At 44.3% G+C, this 23,038-nt stretch overlaps 1 protein-coding gene across 1 annotated transcript; it reads left to right on the top strand.

Annotated features, from left to right (window-relative positions):
• Positions 1–203: 203 nt before the first annotated feature.
• Positions 204–13,207, top strand: CALM2 (calmodulin 2). Its single transcript, XM_084261455.1, has 6 exons — positions 204–301; positions 4,666–4,696; positions 9,703–9,846; positions 9,923–10,029; positions 10,774–10,909; positions 12,305–13,207. The coding sequence occupies exons 1-6, from the start codon at positions 299–301 to the stop codon at positions 12,331–12,333; spliced, it is 450 nt and encodes a 149-aa protein (XP_084117581.1). The 5' UTR covers positions 204–298; the 3' UTR covers positions 12,334–13,207.
• The last annotated feature ends 9,831 nt before the right edge of the window (positions 13,208–23,038 follow it).

A 23,038-nucleotide genomic window follows, 5' to 3' on the forward strand; every position in this document is an offset into this window, starting at 1 on the left:
CGCCCGGGCTTGGGGGTCCGGGGGCAGAAAGGGGGCGCGCTCGGGGTGCTGGGGGGGGTTCCTGCCGAGAAGAGCGCGAAGAGCCGGGACTTCTTTCGTAGCTCCTTTCCCTGACGGGGAAAGGGGAGGGGGGAGGGAGCGGCGCGGAGCGATCCGCCCGGTCTGTGAGGAGGTTTATGAGGCACTGCTGGCGGCCGGGCAGGGCTCAGTGTGAGGCGAGCTGTAGAGCGGGCAGGTTCTTTGCGTGCTCCGCGTAGCCGTTAGCGTCTACCACACCCCGCAGCCAGGCCGAGCCACCATGGTGAGTCCCTAGGCATAGGGTAGCGACAACGCTTTGTGGGTGCTGATCCGGTCCTCGGTGTGCGGAGTGGGGCGTTGGGGGAGACGACGCGTTTGTGGGTACTCGCGGTTGGAGGGAGGGGTGGGGTGAGGAGAGTGGGGCAGATGGTTCGTCTGTTGCGGGGCGAGGTCGCCTGCCGAAGCGTGGGGGTGAAGGCGTCCTTTGCTGCGGCCAGTGGGCTCAGCCCGGCAGTGCGGGCGGGCTGGGGCAGAGCCGGGGTCCTGCTCGGAGGCGCCGTGTGCGTAGGAGGAAGTGCTGGTGGACGAATCCCGCCTGGGTCCCTTTCCCGCCCTGGGGCGTTGGTGCGGATTCAAAATTCAAACTGCCACTCGGTTCGAGCGCCATGACGCTTTGTCGGGGCGGGTGGCGGGCGCCGGGGGGGAGAGCGGCAGATAACGGTTCCTCCTGGGAGGAGACCCGCGTGGGGGGTGCCGGGAGGGGGGAAGGAGCCTGCCACGATGGCACCAGCTCCACTTTCTTATCGCTTCCTCCCCCTCTCCTTCCCCTCCCCCCCTCGGCTAGCCGGTGTGTGCGGCTGAATGGGGCTGGGGAGCCAGCGACGCGGCAACGGCTGCTGCGAGCGCTTAAGATGTCTGGCTCGCTAGCGAGGTGTGTTGCGCCTGGTAATAATGCAATGCGGAGCCCTGCAGCTTCTGAGCAGCATGATGATGAGGGGCAGGCTGCCTCACTGCACCATCTCCCTCATCGCTAGACCTGTTGTCAGCTCACGTTGGAGCCGCTCTCCCCTGTCGATTTCACGATTGCGCCTTGCTGTCGGTGGCTCAGTTGAACAAGGGATATATTTTTTTTTTAACAGTTTTGACTTCCCGTTTTGGTCATTGCGGTGGACAGCCCTACGTTTTCTTGATCAAGCACAATTTATTTTTCCTAGCAGTACGTTTGTTTAGGATTTTAATCAACTGGCGAAGTAGATCGCGTTTTGTGGAATTTGAGTATCGTTTCAAATTCCATTAAGATTTCAAAAAGGATATGAGTTTAGCCTTTTTAATTAAAACAAGCGGATCATGAAACGCGTACAAAAAGGAACAATTCCGTTGCAAAAGCAACACCAGTGACCGCTTAGTACTATCTCTGCATTGAAAGAAGCTGCAGTATAGTGGAATTGCCTTTTCATTCATTACGTGCTTTTAAGGAATCAGATCGCTATCGACTCGCCATGTCTAATGCGAACGATGGGTACTTAAAATTCAGGGCTTTTCTGAAGTACCCTCTCTGGGCAAAGAAATTAGTGTCCAGAAGCCTGAATTTGTTCTTTTCTTGAGTTGTGAACCTGTGCAACAAGCCACCTGTAAAGGAAAAAGCGGTGGATTTGGTAGCAAAAGACTCTTATTGCCTCTTGCCATCATCTGTATGGAACCAAAAATGGAGTATCTTCAAGCAAGGTCTATATGAAAATGGGCGTGTCCAGGAGGCACAGTAACACTTTGTACGTGGTTATAGTTCATCCTGACAGACCAGACTGGCCAAACCTGTGAAAATACATTGTCCAATACTGCACGTGCTAGATAAAGTAGAATGCTTTGTGCCCAAAATAAGCTCACCCAGTCTTAAGGGTAATTTTAGCTGTTATGAGAGTCTGTCTTGTTCTTGAGTTAATCTTGCCAGAACAGAACTGTTCATTACGATCTAGCACCTGTGAAAGTATACGAAAATGCCAGGTTTTGCAGAGGAATAGTCATCTGTTGTGCAACTTGCTGATTGCTCTCTAGCAGGCTGTGTTAAGTCAGCTCTGTTGAGCATCTTCCAAACGGATTACTGCATAGCAGCTACGACCATAATGAAATACTACCTCTAGAGGCTGCGTGTGCCACTGAAACTGCTGCACACACGACAGCTCCCCTTCTTTCCTGGGAGGCTTATTCTTTGTCAAGCCCTCGACATAGTCTGGGGGCGGGGGATGGGAGCCTTTGCAGTGAAAATGAAAGTGCTGCAGCACGAATCGGGGAATGTGTGTCCAGGCTGTGATAGTTCTGTGACTTGACCAGAGGAGGTTTTCAGGTGGATCTTGGCCATACTAAGTCAAAACTACAGCATAGGTATGTTAGAGATGTAATTTAACCGTTTCTGAAGCTGGCTTGTGTTACTGAGGGTGTGTGTACTGTCACATGAGTATTTAGCTTAAATTCAGGACAGGGAACTCGTGAAGGCCCCGTTAGGGAGACCCCAGTGGCTTCTAACCTGCACGCATGCATCCGGGCTGATAGCCCTCCACCTGAGTGGCATGGGAGGGAGTGAGCTGGCGGACTTGCTAGCTCCGCCTTATGCCGCTGTTGCGCAGCAGTCCCTGCAGAGCCTAGCACTGCGGAGTACAGATGGTGTTTGTTCAACCTTGCCCCACCTCCGAGCTTATCTTTCAACTGCCGTATACCTGTGGCTTCTAATAGGCTTCGTGCTTTTCTCAGACACTGTACCTCTTACAGGTACTGACAAAGCTTATCCAAATTTATGGTTAGTGGCTACAGAGCGCTGTTTTTAGTTGCTGGAAGAGTTAGAGCAGAAGAGTTGGAACACTTAACACCCTAAAGACTGCATAGTGTCATGTGTTTTATATAAAACATTATGTGACTCAATTTGGTAACCCCTAAGTATTAACCTAAATAACTAGGCTCTTGCTACTTAAATCTGGTCTATAGCTTTCTGTGGATATAAACATCCTACAGAAATGTAGCACACTTTCTTCACTTGAGCAATAAAAATGTAAATAGCATGCAAAGACATGAGTGAGTCTATGTTAATGATACATACTTCAGACAAGAGAAAATCTGTCGGGGTTCTGTTAAGTGACCAGCAGAATGCCTCCATCTCAAAGCCTAATATTTGTGTTCTCACCAGTGTTGCTGCTGCCCTACACTGTTGTTTAAAACCAAAAAGTTGAACCTGCATGGGGATGGTTCCTACAGCTACTAAAATTGGAACAGGTGGAGACCAGCTGCAGAAATGCTCATTGACTGAATTTTAGAAGCTGCTCAGTAGTGTGGTCTTGATTCTTTGAGTTAGATGAGCTGCATGTGGGCAGTCTGTGAAGTCAGTGATTGTGGCTTTTATCTTGGTCTGATGCCATATTTTATGCATATTTCTGTAAGCATTCTAGCTCTTGTATGGTTGTTAATACAGCTAACTTTGCTTCTGTTTCAGGAAGAATAAACTGGTAACTTGTAAGTTGGTATGCAATAGAGAAATGTAACTCAAATTGAAGCTACTAGAGTAAAAAACTTTATAAATAAATATAAAGGCATATATGCATCTTTTCTAAGTATTTAATCGGCAGATGTGTAGAAGCACTTTTGTGGGCACAGCTAATGACAATGTTTCTAATTCAGTAATGCAGTAATGGTGAAAAGATTGTTGCTGAAACAGTCACAGGAGGAAGAAAACTAAAAAAAAAGGCTTTGGGCTTAAGCAGCTGTGTATCTTATCTGTATCTTAAAATTTTTTTTTTAAACTCTTGCTGGAGTACTGTGGGGCAGAGAGCTCAAGGAGTTTTCTTGAAGGAAATGTATGGCCTTGTTACTGCAATTCATCTGATGGTATCCAGAATTTGTTCTATGAATCAACTGACTTGAAAACCTAGGAAAAGTATTCCTACAGTTCTCAAACAACTTTGGGTTATTTCAAGAGTGAAATCCATTTTGGATTTGGCCTTGAAGGCAGGCTTTTTACTGGTGTCAAATTCAGTCAATTCAAAATTGTCTAGTGATAGAGCAAAATAAGGTATAAACTATGGTTTATCCAACCAATAGAGGAAACCTATATTCTAGCTTAGACTGGTTTTTATGTCCAGGTCTTTGAAATGAAGTTTTATTTTGATGAAGGATGATTTAATTCTAGAGAAGAGTGTTTTTCTAATTACAGCATTGTAACTTTGCAGAAGAGATTAGTTTGCCTTAAACTTGGGGTTTGGGTGTTGCTGCTGCATTACTTGGACCTGGAGTATTTGGTATTAAAGCTGAGGTTAGTTTGCCCAAGAATTACTAGCAGTAGTCTTCTGTGTTAAGGGTTTTTAAAACCAGTCTAGAGGGACATGTGTGCCTTGAGTTTGCTAGTGCTGCTTGGGTAATTGATTGATATGCATAGTAATCCATTATTTGGGCTGTACCAGATATTGCAGGGTCAGGAAATGAGGATGGGCTGCATGTTCTTTATTAGCAAGCAATCCTGGTGACTTTTGAGCTGTGTTAGAACTGTTTCAGCAATGCTACAGATAAGTCCTGAAAAGCAGTTACCACATTCAGAGGCCTCTCTACAGGTCTGATTTTTACCTTGAACTTTTGCTACAACTATAATGATACTCTGTTTTATTGCAGGCTGATCAACTGACAGAAGAGCAGATTGCAGGTGAGGTTTTTACATGCTGTGTTGCTACTCCTACTTGACCTGGCACATCTCTTAATCCACTGGCAGTCTGTGTTACACAAGATATTTAGCTTTCCTAGATACTAAAGAAGTATTGTGGAATGCTTTAATTTGTCACCCAAGTCTAAAGGATTATCTACTGTAAAAGCATTACGGATACAATGAATCTGAAGTTTTGTCCCCTGGAATGTTTAGACAGTTCTCACAGCTTCACTAGCCAGTAGATTAGGGAGTCCTCCTTCCCTGATAAATAAAGGATTGTCCCAAATGCAAATTTAAAGGGGGTGTGTCTCTAAAGATTTGTAATCTGGAATGCTCTTCTAATGGAAGACAAAAATAATTTACTTTGTGGTACTCCTGTCAATGGAGATGTTTCAGAGTGGCTGTTTTTGACAGCAGAGACTGGCTTCTCTTGGATATTCCTTACTTGGAACTGCATTGTATACTTGGACAAGTATTGTGTGCATGGTTCAGATAGTCTGGTGATTGCTCTGAAAAGTTTAAATATGCTTCTTCTACATCATAGTATTGACCCCCTAACAATGGTTTTTATGCACTGGCAACTGTCTTGCTAGTGGATACAACTTCTGGTTATGTCTCTGACTCATGCAGGCTGCCCAAACTAGTATCTGTCACTGCTTTCTGAAGACTGATTTCAATTTCACTAATTGATGTGACTCAAAGCTGGTAATGTGGAATTCAGCCTTGCCATGAACGTTTTAAGACTTAAGAGTATTTGATCTGATAAGTGTATAGTTAATACTGTAAAGTCTCAGTGTGCATAACTGTCATGTGAAATGGTTTTAGAGGATATTAGTGTTCTGCTAATATTATAGCACCAGATCAAGCATACAAATAAGAGGCTCTGAGAGGTACTGCTATTTGTCTGTAGCATAGCTCTTGAAGACACTGTGGTGAACAGAAGCTTTATTATGAGGTAGCTTGTTTTTACCATAGTTGCCAAATTTGAAATGTAAGAACATTCTTCTGTAGCTTTTAGACTTCAGGAGCTTGCTTTAACTCATAGGAGACTAATTATGGTTTTGTGGAAAGTCCTTAGTCTATTTACTTGTTGCCATGGTACTGTCTTACGAGTAAGCACAAGCCAAATCTAGAACTCAGATTTTTTTTTTTCCTGGAAGTGGCCTACATATCTTAGGGGTTTTGAGATCAGTTTAGCTGGAGCAGGCTTTATCAGTTGTCACTGTTGTCTTTTTAACAATGGTTTGTTGTTGCAGTTCACAACTGTAGGAACTTCATTAGTTCATGTAGCTGATTATGGAATATAAATGGCAAGCTTATTAACACTACCTCTGGATTAGTGCAAATGTTATTTGGTAATGATAACATAGTTTAGAGCTCACTGAGAATTAACAAGCTTGTCATACTGGAATAGAGAGTTTTCACCTGTGTGTTAGCCTCCAGTGTAAAATGGCCTGCTACTTTTGAATTCAGCTATGGTATTTCATGAAGCAGATGTATTTGCAATTAAACCATAAGCCTCTGATGTAAAGACACAAGCCCACTGTTAGGGAACCATCCTAGTACTTCTTAGGAATGGTTGCAGATGGCTAAGCAGTCATCTTAGTTTTCCTGTTGAAGGCCAGTGTCTTGTCTGGGAACATGGTTATAGTTTGTTTCAGAGGCTGATCTAAAAGGCTTGAGCCCCCTACAAATCCACTATCTGAAGATACCTTTCTTTTGATTTGAAAGTGGGCTTAAGAAAATGGTAGTACAGGGTAGAGACAACATTCTCCTCCTTAAATAGAAGGCCAAAGTAGTTAAAGCAGTTACTTTGCCTGGGCTTAAAGCAAATCTTCCACCCCAGCAGTGAAACACAAGAATACACTTCCTTATGGAACACATTGGCCATACAGGTCTGAAGCTTCTTATCATTGTAGGCAGGGGCAAAAGACTTCTCTGGTCCTGTTTATATGAAAGACTGATTATTTGAAAGCTGAATAGGTCCAGAATGTGAATGCTAATTGAAGCTTCATCCAGCAAGAATTTAAATTGGGAGTCACATGGTTATCCCTTTGGTTAAGCATTGTATTTTAAAAACTGTAGGTCAGGGCTATTTCAGGTGGGTGGGGAAGAAATTTAAAGATGCTGTTGTCCCAGAGCAAGTGGCCTAGTGAGCTTTACTTTCTTCACTAGACCTCAGAGGTCTAAATGTGCTCTCTGAGCAAGTAGGCCTATCCATGGTATTCATTATGCCTTGTTCCTTTAGTGTGCTGTGGTTCTCTCTTGGGGATCTGACCACAAGAATTGGAATTTATTTCATAATAGAAATAGTTGTGCTCAAGTGTTGAGGTCCTGGTAGCTGTGAAGAGAACAATTGATGTTCTGTAGAAGTTCCAGACACAGCTGGCTAAGCTCTGTGAGGGCAGGAATGGTAGTTCTGGTTCAGTGGACATTGGATCACTGAAGACTGTGGCTTCATCTGGAAAGGTGATGTGCAGCGATGCCTCAGAAGTTATTGTTCAATAGAACATTTTGAGTTGGGGTGTTAGAGTTCATTCTGCTGGGCTAGCCTTACTTTTGTGGGGTCGGGAAGTAAGCTTTTGCTCTTGATGCAGTCTGCTTTTCAGAGGGAGAATAAGGTTGAAGCCTTGTCAGGTAGCCTGGAGATGAGTGGTCCTGCTGATGTTGTCCTCAGGTTTCTAGCAGGTTAACCTTACCTAGGATACAAAGGAATTTTGATTTGCAGCTTGTGGAGGAGTGTTGAATAGAGGGAAGATTTGCTTGACATTGCACATGGAGTCATAAAGTGTTTAAGTGTGGGAGGTGTGTTTCATAATCTTTTATTGGAGGAAGGCAGAATTGAGCAGCTCAAACTTCAGAATACCATTGCTGCCTTCACTGGCTGTTGCCACATCTGTTCCAAAGCCTTTGCTAAGTGGTTCTTGTTCTAAATTGTATCTGCATAGGTTGTTAGTCATTTGTTCCAATTACTGGAGGTGGTTCCTAGAAGTGGCTACAGAAGTATTTTACTCTTACTTGTAATGTGGTTCAGCATTTCAAACAGGAACATGCTGCAGATCTTTGACACTGTGGTTATGGTACAATTTATAGCTGGCTGTTTCTTAGCCTACAGCATCTTTGAGTAAAAGGTAGAGTTTTCTTTTGAGTGGTTCAAGTGTTTGCAATATACCACTGAATGGCCTGTGGCAAGTATTTGAATTTTGCATATATTTTTTTCTAAGCAGGGTCACTGTAGTGCTGTGAAGTCTGCTCTTTGTTTGGGTTCAGACAGTTGATGTGTACCTTAGGGATGAAGTGGTTAACAGAGAAATATTTTCAATTCAAAATGTTTGAGTACCTGACTCGGTACTGGCTTGTAACTATGTTGTCTGCTCCTTTGGTAGCCTTGCTCTAGTTCTTAGGTGCTGAATGGTAGGAATTGGCTTTTGGAACACTTAAGGCTGTTGGGTGTAGAAGAGTAGCTTTTTTCCTGGATAGGGCTCAGCTGCGGCTGTGGTATTATAGCTGCATTCATGAACTGCAAAAAGCCTATTTTTGTAGCTGCATTTTTAACACTTGCCAGCTTGTACTCACCTCAGGTGTTTCAGAGCACAAAATGGAAGAAGTATTCAGTTCATGTGAAAACACAACTTCAACTGTGACTAATTCTGGTCTGGGAAACCCACCATCTGGAAAGTTGGCTGCCTGAGCATGTTGAAAAATTAATTCTTGAAAGTGTTTCAGATGCAAGAGTGCCCTTGAGCTAAAGAGTTCTCCAGAGGCTTTCAAGGTGTCTTGAAAGCTGTAAAAGGTTCTGAACTATAGAAGGCAATAGGGAAGTTTTTCATTATTGACAGTAGTTTGTGTATGAACTCTCACAGTTCAGTGAGCTAGTTTAAAGTCTGTGGCCAAAGATGAACAGATGGCATGGATTAAAACCAACTCCATTTTTGGACTGGACAATTAAACATGTTATGCTTGTATTAGTGTTGCTGGCTACAATACAGCCATTGTAGGGGGTTAAGAGGCAGCACTGAAACGCAGTTAAGCAGTCTTAAAACTGTTTTTTACTATTTCTGTGCTGGCTTTTTCAGGATACAGTAGGACTGAAACAATTTTCCAAGCATCTCTTCAGAAATTAAGACTGCCTTGACTTTTCTCCTTGAACAGCTGACTGGAGCTGTGTACATGCATAGGCTGAAAAACTGCGGAAGTCCAGTGAGAGAGCGAGCTGGGGAAGTTCCTCTTTAGCTAGATATGGTCACATGTTACAGCTATGGCACTAGGTCTGTGTGTAGCTTCACGTAGTGTATACTGTTCAGACTTGCATGTCCAGCAGAAATGAGTAATAATGTGAAACTATTTTCAGTTTAATCTGATAATACCTTCTTCTCTTGACTAGTCTCCTCTTCATACTAGAAGTGCTAGGCTGTAGCATTTGTACTTTGAGTACCGTTTTTCAGCTTGCTTTAAGAAATTGCATGTTACTCTCTCATGGCATCCAAGGATGTGAATACCTATTCTTTACCAGGGAGTGTTCTGATAGGACACAGGGTAATGCTTTTAAGCTAAAAGAGGATAGATTTAAATTAAACATTAGGAAAAAAATTCTCCTGGAGGGTGGTGAGGCACTGAGCAGGTTGCCCAGAGAGGGTTGTGGCTGCCCCCTCCCTGGCAGTGTTCAAGGCCACGTTGGATGCTTTAGGCAGCCTGGTCTAGGGAAGTGTGTCCCTATCTGGCAGGGGGGTTGGAACTTCATAATCTTCAGGGTCCATTCCAACCCAGATCAGTCTGTGGTTCTGTGATTCCTTTCAGCTCTGTATTAGGGATCCTTGTTCAAAACAGATAGTAGCAGAGTCAAAATGTGGTTGATGGACTGGGCTAATTTCCAGATACTGTGCTTTTCATATTGGCACTACAAATAAATCAAGTTTTGTAATTTAGAACAGTAAGCAGTGATGATTTCTTGTGATTAAGCTTACCTTCATCTTTAAAATGTTACTAACTCTGTTGTTGTTGTACAGAATTCAAAGAAGCTTTTTCACTATTTGACAAGGATGGTGATGGTACTATAACTACAAAGGAGTTGGGGACAGTGATGAGATCGCTTGGTCAAAATCCTACAGAAGCAGAGCTACAGGATATGATCAATGAAGTAGATGCTGATGGTAAGATTGTACTGACAAGTAATTTAATAAAGTACCTAAAAACATGAGCTTTTCTAACATGGTAACTGTCTTGCAGGTAATGGCACAATTGACTTTCCAGAGTTTCTGACAATGATGGCAAGAAAAATGAAAGATACAGATAGTGAAGAAGAAATTAGAGAAGCGTTCCGTGTGTTTGACAAGGTACTTTCTATTGAGGATGAAGCCTCTAATGATCTTACTTGCTTAATTGAGGGTTATCCATGGGCCTGTCTTCTCAAACTGCTGGATTAACTAGTCACCTGAAAGTTCTGTACTGTGATACTGAACATGAAATTCAGATGACTTGTGGTGATAGTAGTGGGTGATACAGTTAAGATATCACTTGCTCTAATAATAAAATCATTGTGAAATGCTGGCAGGGAAATTGCTTAAATATTATAAATGGCAATTGTTAACTTTTTCACTATCTTCACTAAGTAAATTGCTAAATATGTACAGTTAATCAACTTCTTAAGCAAGATGCACTTTTGAACAGAAAAGGTTAAGTACCTTGGGAGTGTGGAGAGGAAAAGTCTAGTGTTTGTATACCCTAGTACTTCAATAGCCAATGTCCTGAGTGTGCTGGATTATGTAAAAGTGGTCTGAAGGCCTTGTGGCTTTGTGCTGGACTCCCATGGTACAGGTGAATAAGTAGCTTCTGTTAACAAGAGACACTTGAACCAGATGGTCACAATTGAACATCTGTCACCTACAAAAGATTGCGAAGGTCCTGATTGCTTTGGTGGTTAAATATCTTGGCTTAGGATTCCACCTGCCTTGTGCAAATAGTAATGGTTAAAGCTGTGTTAACTTAATGTTCAACTTGTTCTGTGGTATTATCAAGTTATAGTTAAGTTACCAGGTCTTAGACAAGTCTGTTCCAGTCTTGCTTTTGTCCCCTCCCAGGATGGTAATGGTTACATTAGTGCTGCAGAACTCCGTCATGTGATGACAAATCTTGGGGAGAAGCTAACAGATGAAGAAGTTGATGAAATGATTAGGGAAGCAGACATTGATGGAGATGGTCAAGTAAACTATGAAGGTAAGGAATTGTTAATCGGTTACTTTGTGTAGCACTTCATGCTGGTGATGGTGTAGATGCGGAAAGCCACACCAGGTTTAAATAGGGGAATGTTAAGATAAGATTTTCTTGACAGTTAGTGTCCCTTTAAGCTACTGTCTCTCAGTATGTACCTCCTGTACCTTTAAATAGGTTTGAGTGGGTTACTAACTACCGTTTTGCCAAAGGCAAACTGTAGTGTGAGAAATTGCTTTCTGGTGACTGTTAGAATAAGGAAACTAGCTGAGATGTTCATGAACTATTCCGTTTGCTAATGAATGTTGGTACTGTAGCTCTGTTCATTACTGCTTTTAAAATTACTAACTGAAGGGGGAAAGCCTCTAAACACAGGAATTTGAAGACCTTTAGAAAGCCTCTTAAATAACTTCATACAAATCAGTTGTAGTAGCTTATGTTTATTCTTCCTGGTGCTGAAACTTTAGTGAAGTTGTGAGCAGGAGGAGTTTTGTTAGACAGTTGATTGACACTCAGAAGTGGCAAGCTTGTTTTCATTTTTACTTTCTGAACATCTTACAGAAAAGAGCTAGGGTATTTTAAGATAATACTTCTACTGTTTCTTAGCTGTAGGTTTGCCTTCCTTTAGGGCCTTTTTACTGGTGGCCTCAGGCTAAGCACTCATCTGTGGGGGGAAAATGTGTTTTTGTGAGCAAAGGTGCTGCTCCATAACACCAAGTAGCCTGTGAAGAGGCTAAACATACCTCTACCTAGTAGAGAGGGTAGACATCCCTGTTGTTTCCAGTGGCTCTCTTGAAACTTGAGCAACCAGTTACCTCCTTAGAGGTTCCTGGTTTCTTTTTGTTACTGTACCTGAAACTGATTCAGCAAGACAAGTAAGAATCCTGTTTTGTGATACCTAACTTCCAGTATGCTGTGGATAAGTAATAACTTGTTTACTTAAAGATGGTCAGACAAAATGGCTATTCTGCTTTGGAAAAAAGTAAATAAAAAAAATTAAATTTAAATTCAAATCAATAGTGTTTTGTTTGTACACCTCCTTAAGTGACTTGCTTCAGCACAATTTTTGCTGATCTCTTAGTCATTCTTCAATACTTTATCCCTAAAGTAAAGCCAGTAGGCATGAGGACCCTGTAATGTTGCAGTCTGGAAGTGAGGCCGTTCCCCAGTGCTGAGGGTCCAACCTTTTTTGATAAACATAGAGGCCTTTAGCCTTTATAAATAGGAGGGTTTAGGTGTCACTGGTGGAAAGGGAGGGGGGCTGTCTTGAGGTGCTCTTAGAATGTAACTGCATATATAGTTTTGAGACAGTGTTCAGCCCTAGTAGGGCAGATCCTGAATTGCACAATCGAAGACATGATGTTCTTTGAGTAACTCTTATGCAACTCTTTCCTTTTGCAGAGTTTGTACAAATGATGACAGCGAAGTGAAGACGTTGTACAGAATGTGTTAAATTTCTTGTACAAAATTGTTTATTTGCCTTTTCTCTGTTTGTAACTTATCTGTAAAAGGTTTTTCCCTTACTGTCAAAAGAATATGCATGTATAGTAATTAGAAGGCCATTCCTCCATGTTTTTCTCCTTTATCTTACTGTCATTGTTCTGATTTTTGGAAAATTGATCTAAGTAACAAATGTTGCATGTGGCTTACTCTGGATATTTAAGCCCTTCTGCACATCTAAAGTTAGATGGAGATGGTTAACTGAGGGAACATCTGGGTTGTCTGTTTCTAAAAAATAGTTGCTTTCTTTAGGAGACGTAGGTATGACTAGTGTGTCAAGTTACAGAAAGTAAGCTAGGATTTACCATGCATTAGCAATTCCTTAAAGTCACAGGTTGGCTCTAGTTCTCTAGTACATAAGAGCTTGTTCCACTTCCTGTGGTGGAGGATAAGGACTCTTGCAGCTAACTGCGAGATAAAAACCTGTGAATAGTATATATACATGTGGCTAATGCACTGTAAAAATCATTCTCCTAGCTTATTTCATGGTAACTTGTTTGTGGCCATACCTGTAACATGTTGTTGAAGTGTGGAGTCTTAACGTTGTGGACGATTGACAGTCAACAATATGAAACTTAAGTTGCACTAATGCAAAACGGGTGATTTATCCAGGTACTCGTACACAAGTTTTTTTTGTACTGCTGGTCCTGTACCAGAAAACATTTTCTCCTCTTGTTACTATGCTTTTTAAACTTTGTTTTAGCCACTTATTTTAAAAAAAAAATCTGCTTATGGCACGATTTGCCTCAAATCCATTCCAAGTTGTATATTTGTTTTCCAATAAAAAATTACAATTTACCCATACTGTTTCAATGTATCCTTGAATTATTTACAGGAATTGTTCAATACAGTTGCTGCTCTATGTGTTTGAGTATGTAGCAGTTTGGTTTGCTTATGCAATGGATTGGCTGTCTTAAAATAGCTTGGAAGGTGAAAACTTAGTCCTTAAAACTCTGGCCCTTAATAGTATTGTTGACTTGAAGAAGCTTTCTTACTAGTAGTTTAAAATGTATTTTACAGTCTTGTGTGGAGCTTGGTGCTTCAATAAACTTACCGTAGTGACTGGCTATGCCCACTATCTGTAGACTTTGTGAACTGGATGTTGACCTAGTTCAATAGTTGACCTAAAATTAAAATTCCTTGTTCAGACAACTAAACCTGTTTGCTTTCTTTTAATTATTTTGGAGTTGATTCCCTGTCAGCTGCTACCTCGGGGTAATTTAGTCTCACACCTGGACTTTTCTGAAACTGCCATGTCTGAGTTGCCATTCAGGATGCCATTAGCTTGCAGTACAGAAGGAAAACATCCTCTTACTGATCTGCTAATGAGTGTGACTGTGCCTCTGGTACTAGTTTTTTTGTCAAGGTTTAACTTTTTTTTTCTAAGGAGAAAACAAACCTGGTTTTGACCAAGGACAAATCCAGGACCTCAGGCCAGAGGCTGTTTGTGCCCCTCACCTTTGTACTCTCCCATCAAGAACTGACTGGTCTTCCGTATCCTATACAGTTACCTTGTTTGGGGTTTCTGGTTACTTTTAAACAAAGCATCGGCCCCTGCATCTGGTTACCCTCACTGGTCCCTGCAGAGCAGTTACCCAATGTTTTAAAACTGTTTGAATAGTCTCTGAGGTATTTGTAATTGCAGTGAAAATGTAATTGGGACAGCTGATCAACTGATTGCAGAAACACTTGATCAAATGTTCATGGTCACTGGTTTTTAAAGCCCTACTCCCTAAGGTCTATACAGCTCTAGTGGTTTTCCAGAGGAGGCTTGTCAAAAGTGTTTAAATTGTCAGCATCAGAATTCCTTAGGATTGTTGCTGGTGTGCTGGCAATCTGATTGAGGAAGCTTATGCAGCCTAAATATTCTAGCAGTTAGTTTGCATCATAGAAAATTAGTGACCAAAAAACACTTCCTGTCCAGTTGTCATTCCATGGCCAGTGAGCTTGGGGATGAGGTGCTTAAACTGGTACAGGATGAGGAGGATTTGATGGAACCATCAGAACTAACTACTGGAGATTCTGAACTACGGAAGTATTGGAAGTATTCTGAGAGGTAAGTAATGCAAACAAGGATCTGACAATTTGCGTTTGCCAATCTGGTGTCTTGACTTTGAGTAGGCTGGGAATCACACTTGGACCCATAGTCCTCTGCTACAGCTTGGCATGCAGTTGGAAGCATCTGACTGAGGTAAAAAGGAGAGGGTCCTCTTTTTCCTAAGGCTGCCAAGGCCTTTCATAAAATGAGTGGGTGAAAAAATGTGTGGTGAGGTGGGCAGCTTGATTTGCCCTCATTTTAGCTGCTCTCTGTTCAGCATTAGCCATGGGAATCAAAGCTGCTGGTTCTCTAGTTTGTTGCTGTTACCTAGATGAAATGCCTGATTTCTAGGTCAATACTGAAGTCTTGTAGCCCTGTTTACATATGATTCAACAGCAGAATTGGGGTGATACTTTCCAGTGCTTTGGCATGGCAGCTAGTGGCATTGGTCACTGGAACCTCCTGGCTGAGTTGTGCTTGCAGGAGCTTCAGTTGCTGTGAAGCAGGTAGTCTCTGGGTCACCAGGCAGGTTTGTGGGTGTGTAGGAATACTCTGAAATGCCAAACTTGGCATTCTAGTAGCTTGCTAAGGTACAGTCCTCTGTCTTGTCAAATGTGGTGGATGTTCTTATGTTCTGTATTATAATGGCAAGGGCAAAAACCTCTTGTGGGCCAACACTGTAGTAAAAACACCTGGTGGTCCTCTTTCAGCTGAAGCTGGGAGGTGAGGCATCTTGTGCCTAGTGACTGCTGTTCCCTTAATGTACAAGTTTTGGGGGTTCTTGTCAATGTGTCCAAACACCTGGTGGGAGGGAATGAAGAGAGCCAGATGTGTCTTGGCATTGCCTGCTGGCAGGGCAGGAGGCAACAGGCACATTAAAAAGAGATTAAGTTCTATGTAAACAGGAGAAGACACTTCCTTACTCTGAGGGTGGTGGAACATGGGGGGAGAGTCGGTGGCTTCCCAACCCAGCTGACAAGGTGGTGGGCAGGAGGCTCTTGCTGACCCTGCTTGAACATGGAGTTGGACTAGGTGACCTCCAGAGGTGCCTTCCAGTCTGTAAGCGATTCTGTGAAGCTGAAGGTGCCCCTGTTAGCTCCCTAAGCTTAATGTGGTGTGCAACCATGTCTGTGTGGTCGTCCTTCCTAGTGAAGGAAGACTGTGTAATGGCTTGCTACAGCCTGATAAATTATTGGGTCTAACTCATTCTAGCAGTGTATATACACTGTGTACCTCCAGGCTGTCAGCTGTCCTGAAAATAAATGCTTCCCTCATCACTTACTGCTGTGGATTTTTGGGAGGAATGTATTGCTGGATGAAGAACAGTGTCTGGTAAGCTTGCATGCTGTTAAAAGCACAGCTAACTGGGAAAGGAGACACTAAGTAAGGATTAGGAGCCTGCTAATGAGATCAGTCTCATTATTTGAGGGAGAGGAGCTCAGGTGGATGAGCATCTAACCCAGGAGTACAGCTGATGGACCTGGCCCACTGGAGGTAATGCAGACTGGGTTCTTGGTCTTCCAAATGGGGCCACTGGTCTCCAAAGGCTCGGCTCTGTGGGAGTAAGGGAGTTCACCCCCTGTGTCTGAGTGGACCCTCAGGAACTGCTTGGTAGCAACCTGGGCACAAAATCCTTGTATTTGTGTATGGCTTCTGTATGAGCATGTGGTTCTGGGACAGTAACCCTGTCCTGTTCAGAGAGAAGCTGTGTCACGCTGGCTTACTGACAGTTTGCTCTGTCAGTAAGGGCAGTTTCCAGGATCAGTTGTCACTGCTGGCCACTTCCGGTGGGGGTTGGTGGGAAATACTAGAGATACCCAAAATTCTCCTTCAAATACTGCATTGTAATGGATACTCAGAGAGACTCTAACCTGGTGTTAGGCTGTCAAGTGATGGACTTTCCACTTAAAAACACTTGATTTAGGGAGGAACTTCTGTGAAAATGAGTCTTCAAAAGCAATTTCCCCCCCCACAAGTGTTAATAATAGGTGTTTGAGATGGCTGTGTGTACGAATACACCGGGGTAGGTGGTCCTAAGGGTGGTAAAAATAACTTGTCGTGTTCAGCCAAAAGGGACAATGCTGAAAAAACATGGGAGCTCTGCTGCATAAATCTATGCTGAAAAGGCCTTTGGAAGAGCTGATGAAGGGTTGGTTTGAGTAAGGATATTTTTACACCCAGGAATCTCTCCAGGTGCCTCTTCCTGTTTTATCATTAGTACAGTTTTGTGACTGGAGTGAGAACAACCGTACCGCGTGTACTCCAGTTTTGGCTTTGGAAGAAAGTTCCTGCTCTCCTGCAAGAACAGCTGTAGTTTCTCAGGTTATCAATTTACTCCTGGCTTTAAGGAGTTGTCTTTGATAGCTGTGTGTACACTTCTTTTAAAGGATTTTTTAAGGGCTAAGAATAAGCTAGCAAAGAAAAAATCCACCCCAAAATACTGGAGTGGGGGTTGAGTTGCTTGTGTTCCCACAGCTGGAATACAGAGTTTACATTGTTCCAACTGCACAATCCTCATCTTGCAGTTGAGACCTTTGAGTAAGTGTGTGCTTGCTGAGAAGTTAGAGTTCTCATTAGTAAACTGGTACTTCTATCAGTAGTAACCACCACCTTGATCATCAGCCACCACCAGCACTCCACCAAGTCACTTACTTAGGTAGCCAACTCCTGGTGCTGGCTGGCTGGCTGCTTCCAGGGCAGGCAACCTTACAGAAGTCAGACAAGTATTCCCCTTCTTTCCATGTTTGACAAGCCCTGAGTTGGGATTAGTCACCTACTGCACCATCACATGATGCAATATATCCCTGGACCCGTGGCACCCTCCTAAACAGTGCATGATTTTTAGCAGTCAGGAAAATGCAACCAATTGTCCCCGAGGGAAGGAAGTCCTGTGTTGTCAGGACTTTGAAAGCGTTGGCTGTTTCTGGAATGAGAGCTAATGAAAAGAGCATTTCACATGGTTACAGTACCCTGCTATTCAAACAGAAGGCAAAAAGAGGGATCTTGCCCCCTCCCACTCTCTCAATTGCAAAGCATTAGATGATTAGCAGCCTCAGGAAGGCTGTGGGGTTTCACAGTTTCTTTCTAAGGTGTTTAAGCATCTGACTGCTACAGATGTTTTTTCCTCCTAAATAGCCACTATTTTTCTAATGTTAACTCAAAGCCTTTGAAGCTCTCTGTGTCTGAAGTGAAAAGTCTTCTGTTGCTGCCAAATCCTTTATGCAAAATGGGGAAATCAGAGTTGAGATGCTCATTTGACACCTGTTTGAAAGCTCTGTGGTCAGTGTGGTCTTTAAACTTCAAGGCTTCAGAAGGCCTTGAATGTGGTCAATAGTGCAGCTGCTTAATGGGTTAGGGCGTGTAAACGTTTCCAGTTAATTGGAATTGCTTCACAAAACAGCATAATGTGTCACTGGTGTTTTTCTCCTCTGTGAGATGGCAGGAATCAAGATAGACCACGGAATTGATTCGTGCTTCCACCTCTTGGAACACTAGGTGTTTCTCTATGGAATTAATAACCACATTTATTGATCACGTATATTTTAAGGCTGCCAAAAAGATCATCTGAAAGCAAAAGCAAAGGAGAGCACTCCTGCAATTCTTCCTGTCACTTTAATCACTCTTTATTCTACCAGTAGGACAAGTTTTCTTCTCGTTTTGAAAAGTCCAGAGTGAACGCAGAGGGAGGTATGCCTCTGATGGTGTTCAACCCTCTCCCACCCTCATGCTGTAGCATCATAGCTGGATTGATGCTGTAGGGGGGGGGGGTTCTGCAGGCAGCGACTCCCCCTAAAACCTTTTAAAAATCCTTCTGTGGTTCTTTACTGGGCTTTGGAAAAAATGCTACCAAAAATTCCCTCTGGCAGCTTGCTTTCCCTCAGATTTCCTCCCGTTCTACCCTTCCTTCCCTAAGGATGCGTCAGCTGAGGAGACACATCTGCCTAGAAGCATCTTTCCCCGAATAAATCTCCGTGTGGTCTAGGCTGGAGGTCCCTCACACAAAGACCCAATTGCCTTGCTGTAGATGGGTCATTTCTGGCATAAATTCCACTTCAAGATGGATTTTATTGCCAAGGTTCTGGTAAGTTCTCTTTGGCTGCTGAAGGCGGGCATAACATGCTTTTCCTGGTTTGCTGTTATTAAAGGGAAATCACATTGGGGAAGGTTTTGTGTCCCTGGTGCTTGCTTTGCTGGCTGCCTCTGCCTGAAGGCCAGCCTGCCTGCTGGGCAGCAGTTTAAAACACACCAACTCAAAACCCAGTCGTTGCTAGCGAAGCAGGCTGGAAGCATCTGCACCGGTCCCAAAACCTTATTCCGCATCCAGGAGAGGTGCCTCCTTGCACTCTCTCTGTGGGGTGTGGGTAAGCAGCTGCCGAGGCCACTTGCTGGACAGTGGGAAGCAAACTGGCAGTGTTCAGAGCACGTCTGACACAACTATGCGTGGTGTCAGCAGCGTGGGGAAAACGCACCCAACAGTGTGTGGTGTGTTCCTTCCCTTGGCATGTGCTTGCCCAGCCTTCTCTTCTGCACCCTGCTGGAGTGGGGGATTCTCACAAAAACACCAATGGGTGCGTCCACCCTACTGCGACAGCAGTGGATGGAGCTGTGGGAATGGTGTCCTCTGCTTCAGTTGCCCTTTGCTCCCTCAAAGCGGGAGGCAGACCCTACCTTGCCCATCACCCTGAAGGGCGTAACCTCACTGCTGACCTAGGACGCCCCTGGGGAATGCACTCAAGCCTTTCCAGGCAAGAGGCTTCTCTTAGCCTGTAGATACATCTGTAGCTGTGGGTGGCTTGGCTGTTGCAGTAATCTTCATAAGAATCCACTCTTCCACAGAATCATAGAATTGTAGGGGTTGGAAGGGACCTCGAGAGATCATCGGGTCCAACCCCCCTGCCAAAGCAGCTCCCTAGGACATATCACTCAGATAGGCGTCCAGATGGGTCTTGAATATCTCCAGAGAAGGAGACTCCACCACCCCCCTGGGCAACCTGTCCCAGGGCTCTGTCACCCTCACTGTGAAAAAGTTCTTCTGCACGTTGGTGTGGAACTTCCTGTGCTCCAACTTGCAGCCATTGCCCCTTGACCTGTCCCCACAGACCACTGAAAAGGGGCTGGCTGATTCCCCCTGCATCCCATACTTAAGATATTTATAAACATTGATTAGGTCCCCCCTCAGTCTTCTTTTCTCCAGGCTGAACAGTCCCAGCTCACTCAGCCTTTCCTCGTAAGGGAGATGTTCCAGGCCCTTAATCATCTTTGTAGCCCTTCTCTGGACTCTCTCAAGGAGGTCCCCATCTTCTTTATACCAGGGAGCCCAGAACTGGATACAATACTCCAGGTGGGACCTGACCAGGGCAGAGTAGAGGGGGAGGATCACCTCCTTAGACCTGCTGGCCACACTCCTCCTGATGTACCCCAGGATCCCATTGGCTCTCTTAGCCACCAGGGCACACTGCTGGCTCATAGCCAACCTGTCGTCAACCACGACCCCCAGGTCCTCCTCCACAGAGCTCTTCTCCAGCAGGTCATCCCACAGCCTGTACTGATACTGACAGTTATTTAATCCAATATCCATTTGCGCTTTCATAATTTTTTGACTAGATTTTTAATCAAAATAAAGACAGACTGAAATGAGAGATTTACATTTCCAGTGTGTCCTCGGAGAATAAACCAGCACAGCAGTCAGCTTTACCGCCTTGATCGGGTAGTGCTAGGTAGTCATGCTGTATGAGACCCCCATTCAAGAAACCCAGCTCTGCTGAGTGAAGCTGTTGCAGTTTTGTGAGGCTGTGCTGCTGAGACGGTTTCTTTAAGCAGCAGTTAAGAGTTTTCTGCCAGCCTAAACTATAAACAACGAGCAATTCAAGGCCGAAGTCGCGGCCTGAGAGGTAGTCGAGCGCCTCTGAGAATCACATAGAGGAGAAAACAACCCGGAAGCAGCTGCATTTTGCCACTGGAGAAGGGAGTGAGAAGATGTAACGAGCTGTGCAGACACCAAGGCCGGAACAGGGCGGGGGAGGAGGTGCCCCAGGTGCTGGAGAGAAAGATGCTCCTGCAGCCCGTGGAGAAACCCATGGAAAAGGCCGAGACCCCACCTGCAGCCCGTGGAGGGGCTTCATGCTGGATGGAGCAGGTGGAGACATAGAGGAGATGCCATGACCCTACGTTGGAACAAGCCCCTGCCAGCACTTGCAGCCATGAGGAGAAACAGAGACACAGAGATGAGTGAGAGAGATTTGCACCGGAACAGGTTTGCTGGGGGAGGCTGGTGACCCCACAGAGGACTGGGACTGAGAGACATTGTGATTTATGACTGCCTGCCATAGCTGTGACCCACGCCAGGGCAGCTGGTGAATAGATAAAGCCCTGGGGAAAGGATTCAAGTTGGAGAAGTTTTTGGAGGACTATCTCCTGTGGGTGAGACCCCACGGTGCAGCAGGGGGAGGGTGTGGAATGAATGCCCTCCCCCGCCGCCGCGCCAAGAAGGAAACCAACTTGCAAGGGACTGACCAAAGCCCCCATCTCCCAGTCCCTGACCCCTGTGCTGCGAGCAGGGGGAAGAAGGGAGCAAGATCATGGCTAAAGGGAAGTCTGCTTAGAATAGAGGGGTGGGGGGAAGGTGCTACCGAGAACCCCATTTTCCCCAGTCCCTGCCCCCCCCCGTACTGCGAGCGGGGGGGGGTAAGAAGGGAGCAAAATCCTGACTGAAGTCTGCTAAGGAAGGAGTGGTGGGGGGAAAGTGCTTTAAGGTCTGGTTGTGTTTGTTTTAAGATCTGGTTGTGCTCCCAACTCCGTTTTCTTCGCTGTTCTTTGTAGTTCTAGTATAATAGAGTAGTTTTTTGCTTCTTCACTTTGTGTTGAGTCTGGTTTGCCCATGTCCTTGATGACAGAGTGATCTCTCCCTGTCCTTATATTGACTCGTGAGCCTCTTAACAGATATATTTTCTCCCCTGTCCAACTAAAGGGAGTAATAGACTGACTTTGGTGGACATCTGGCCTCCAGCCATGGCTAAACCACCACAGAAGCCCACATGCTTTTTTAAAGGGGAAGGCAGAGGGAGAGAGTATATCTTATCTACATGTAACCCAAAAGCTATTATCTCGCTACCAAGTGCTTTTGTGTCCCTTTTTCCCTACTTTTGCGGATTTGACAGAGAAAACTCAAACAACATATATCAAAAGGCTGTGAAGAAATCCCAGCACCTCATGCTTTAAAGACAAGGTAAGCATGTATGTAGTTATGTACGTATGAGAAACCATAGCTGCAGCTCGCTCTTCAGTCTTTAAGTGGTTGAAGGCTCCAGGCACACTCTTCAGTAGGTAATACATGGCCTGTACTATCTACTTCACCTGAGCTTCCATATGTTCCTCAGAATACTTTTGTTTTCACATACAAGTATGTTTTAATTTCCCTAGGTAAAGATTTGAGTGGTGTAGTCAAAGGTGCACATCTGTGCATACTCGCCCGATCTCAGTTCTTACCACCATCGTATCCATCTTTGTGGATGCAAGCGATCCCAAAATAACCCTGCACATTCATTCAACTTCTGAGGTCTTCTGTGAAAATCACAGCTCCTTTCTTGTCTTATCCAAATACAGAGCATGTGGGTTGAATTGTTTGAACTTCAGCAAATTTGAACTTCTCTGGCTCTGGGTCATTCTTGTGAGACAGTTTCATCTTGCTGACAGAGTGAGCAGAGGCCAGTTTGGGCTCCATTCTGCTGCTCTTCCCTCCACTGCTCAAAGTCATCTTTGCTGTCTCCTCTCGGGCAATACTTTTGTCCTGCATCTCTGCACTTGGGAGAGACAGCCTCCTGCTCCCCATGCTAGTATGGCAGGTACCCAGCAATGAAGCCCTTCACCTCTGGAACAGAGATTTTCCCCCTTCGGAAAGCTGAGAAGCCTGTTGGAGGCACCTACAGAGGACTGTTGAATATAACCTCTGTAAACCCATTGCCAGGCAGCAAACGGCCCAGTTCAGGTTCTTAATCCTCCTCATGACTCGTATATTTTAAATCACTTCTCATGGGGAGGGCCTCTCTCTTCTGCTAACTTACAGCTCCAAAGCAGATCCCAGCCAGGAAATCCTTTTCCAGACTGACTTGCACTTTGGCACAGCACAACAATCGCGGTAATGTGGAGATGGAAAAATAAAAAGAGGCATATGAATTTTGAGCTGTTCAGCTATCCTACAGCAGAGAGTCTGAGCCTCACCTCAACTTAATTAACTTTTTGCTTTTGCCATCTAGAATTCTTCCATTTTTTTCCTTGAAGACTTAAGTATTTAATTTTTATCCTAAGGCTTTTCCCCAAACATCCTTCAATGAAGGATGACTATGATAAAATGTTTTTCCACTCTTCAGAGCAGTTTTTTAAGGTTAGTCAGTTATGACTAACACTTCAGAAAAAGCATTGGAGCCTCAGCTCTATAGGGAGCTGTGCTGAAGCAAGCTTGGAACCCTGAAAGGCATCCATGCAAAACAATGGACTGCTCTTGAGTCAGATTCTGCCTTTAGCTCCACCATGTTATTCTGCATTGTGTGGAAGTCTGTGAAGAATCAGTAGCCTGCAGGTCTTATAGTTCTGCCTCTGCT

The sequence above is a fragment of the Gallinula chloropus genome, assembly GCF_964237585.1.
Source record: "Gallinula chloropus genome assembly, chromosome: 3".
Taxonomy (NCBI): domain Eukaryota; kingdom Metazoa; phylum Chordata; class Aves; order Gruiformes; family Rallidae; genus Gallinula; species Gallinula chloropus.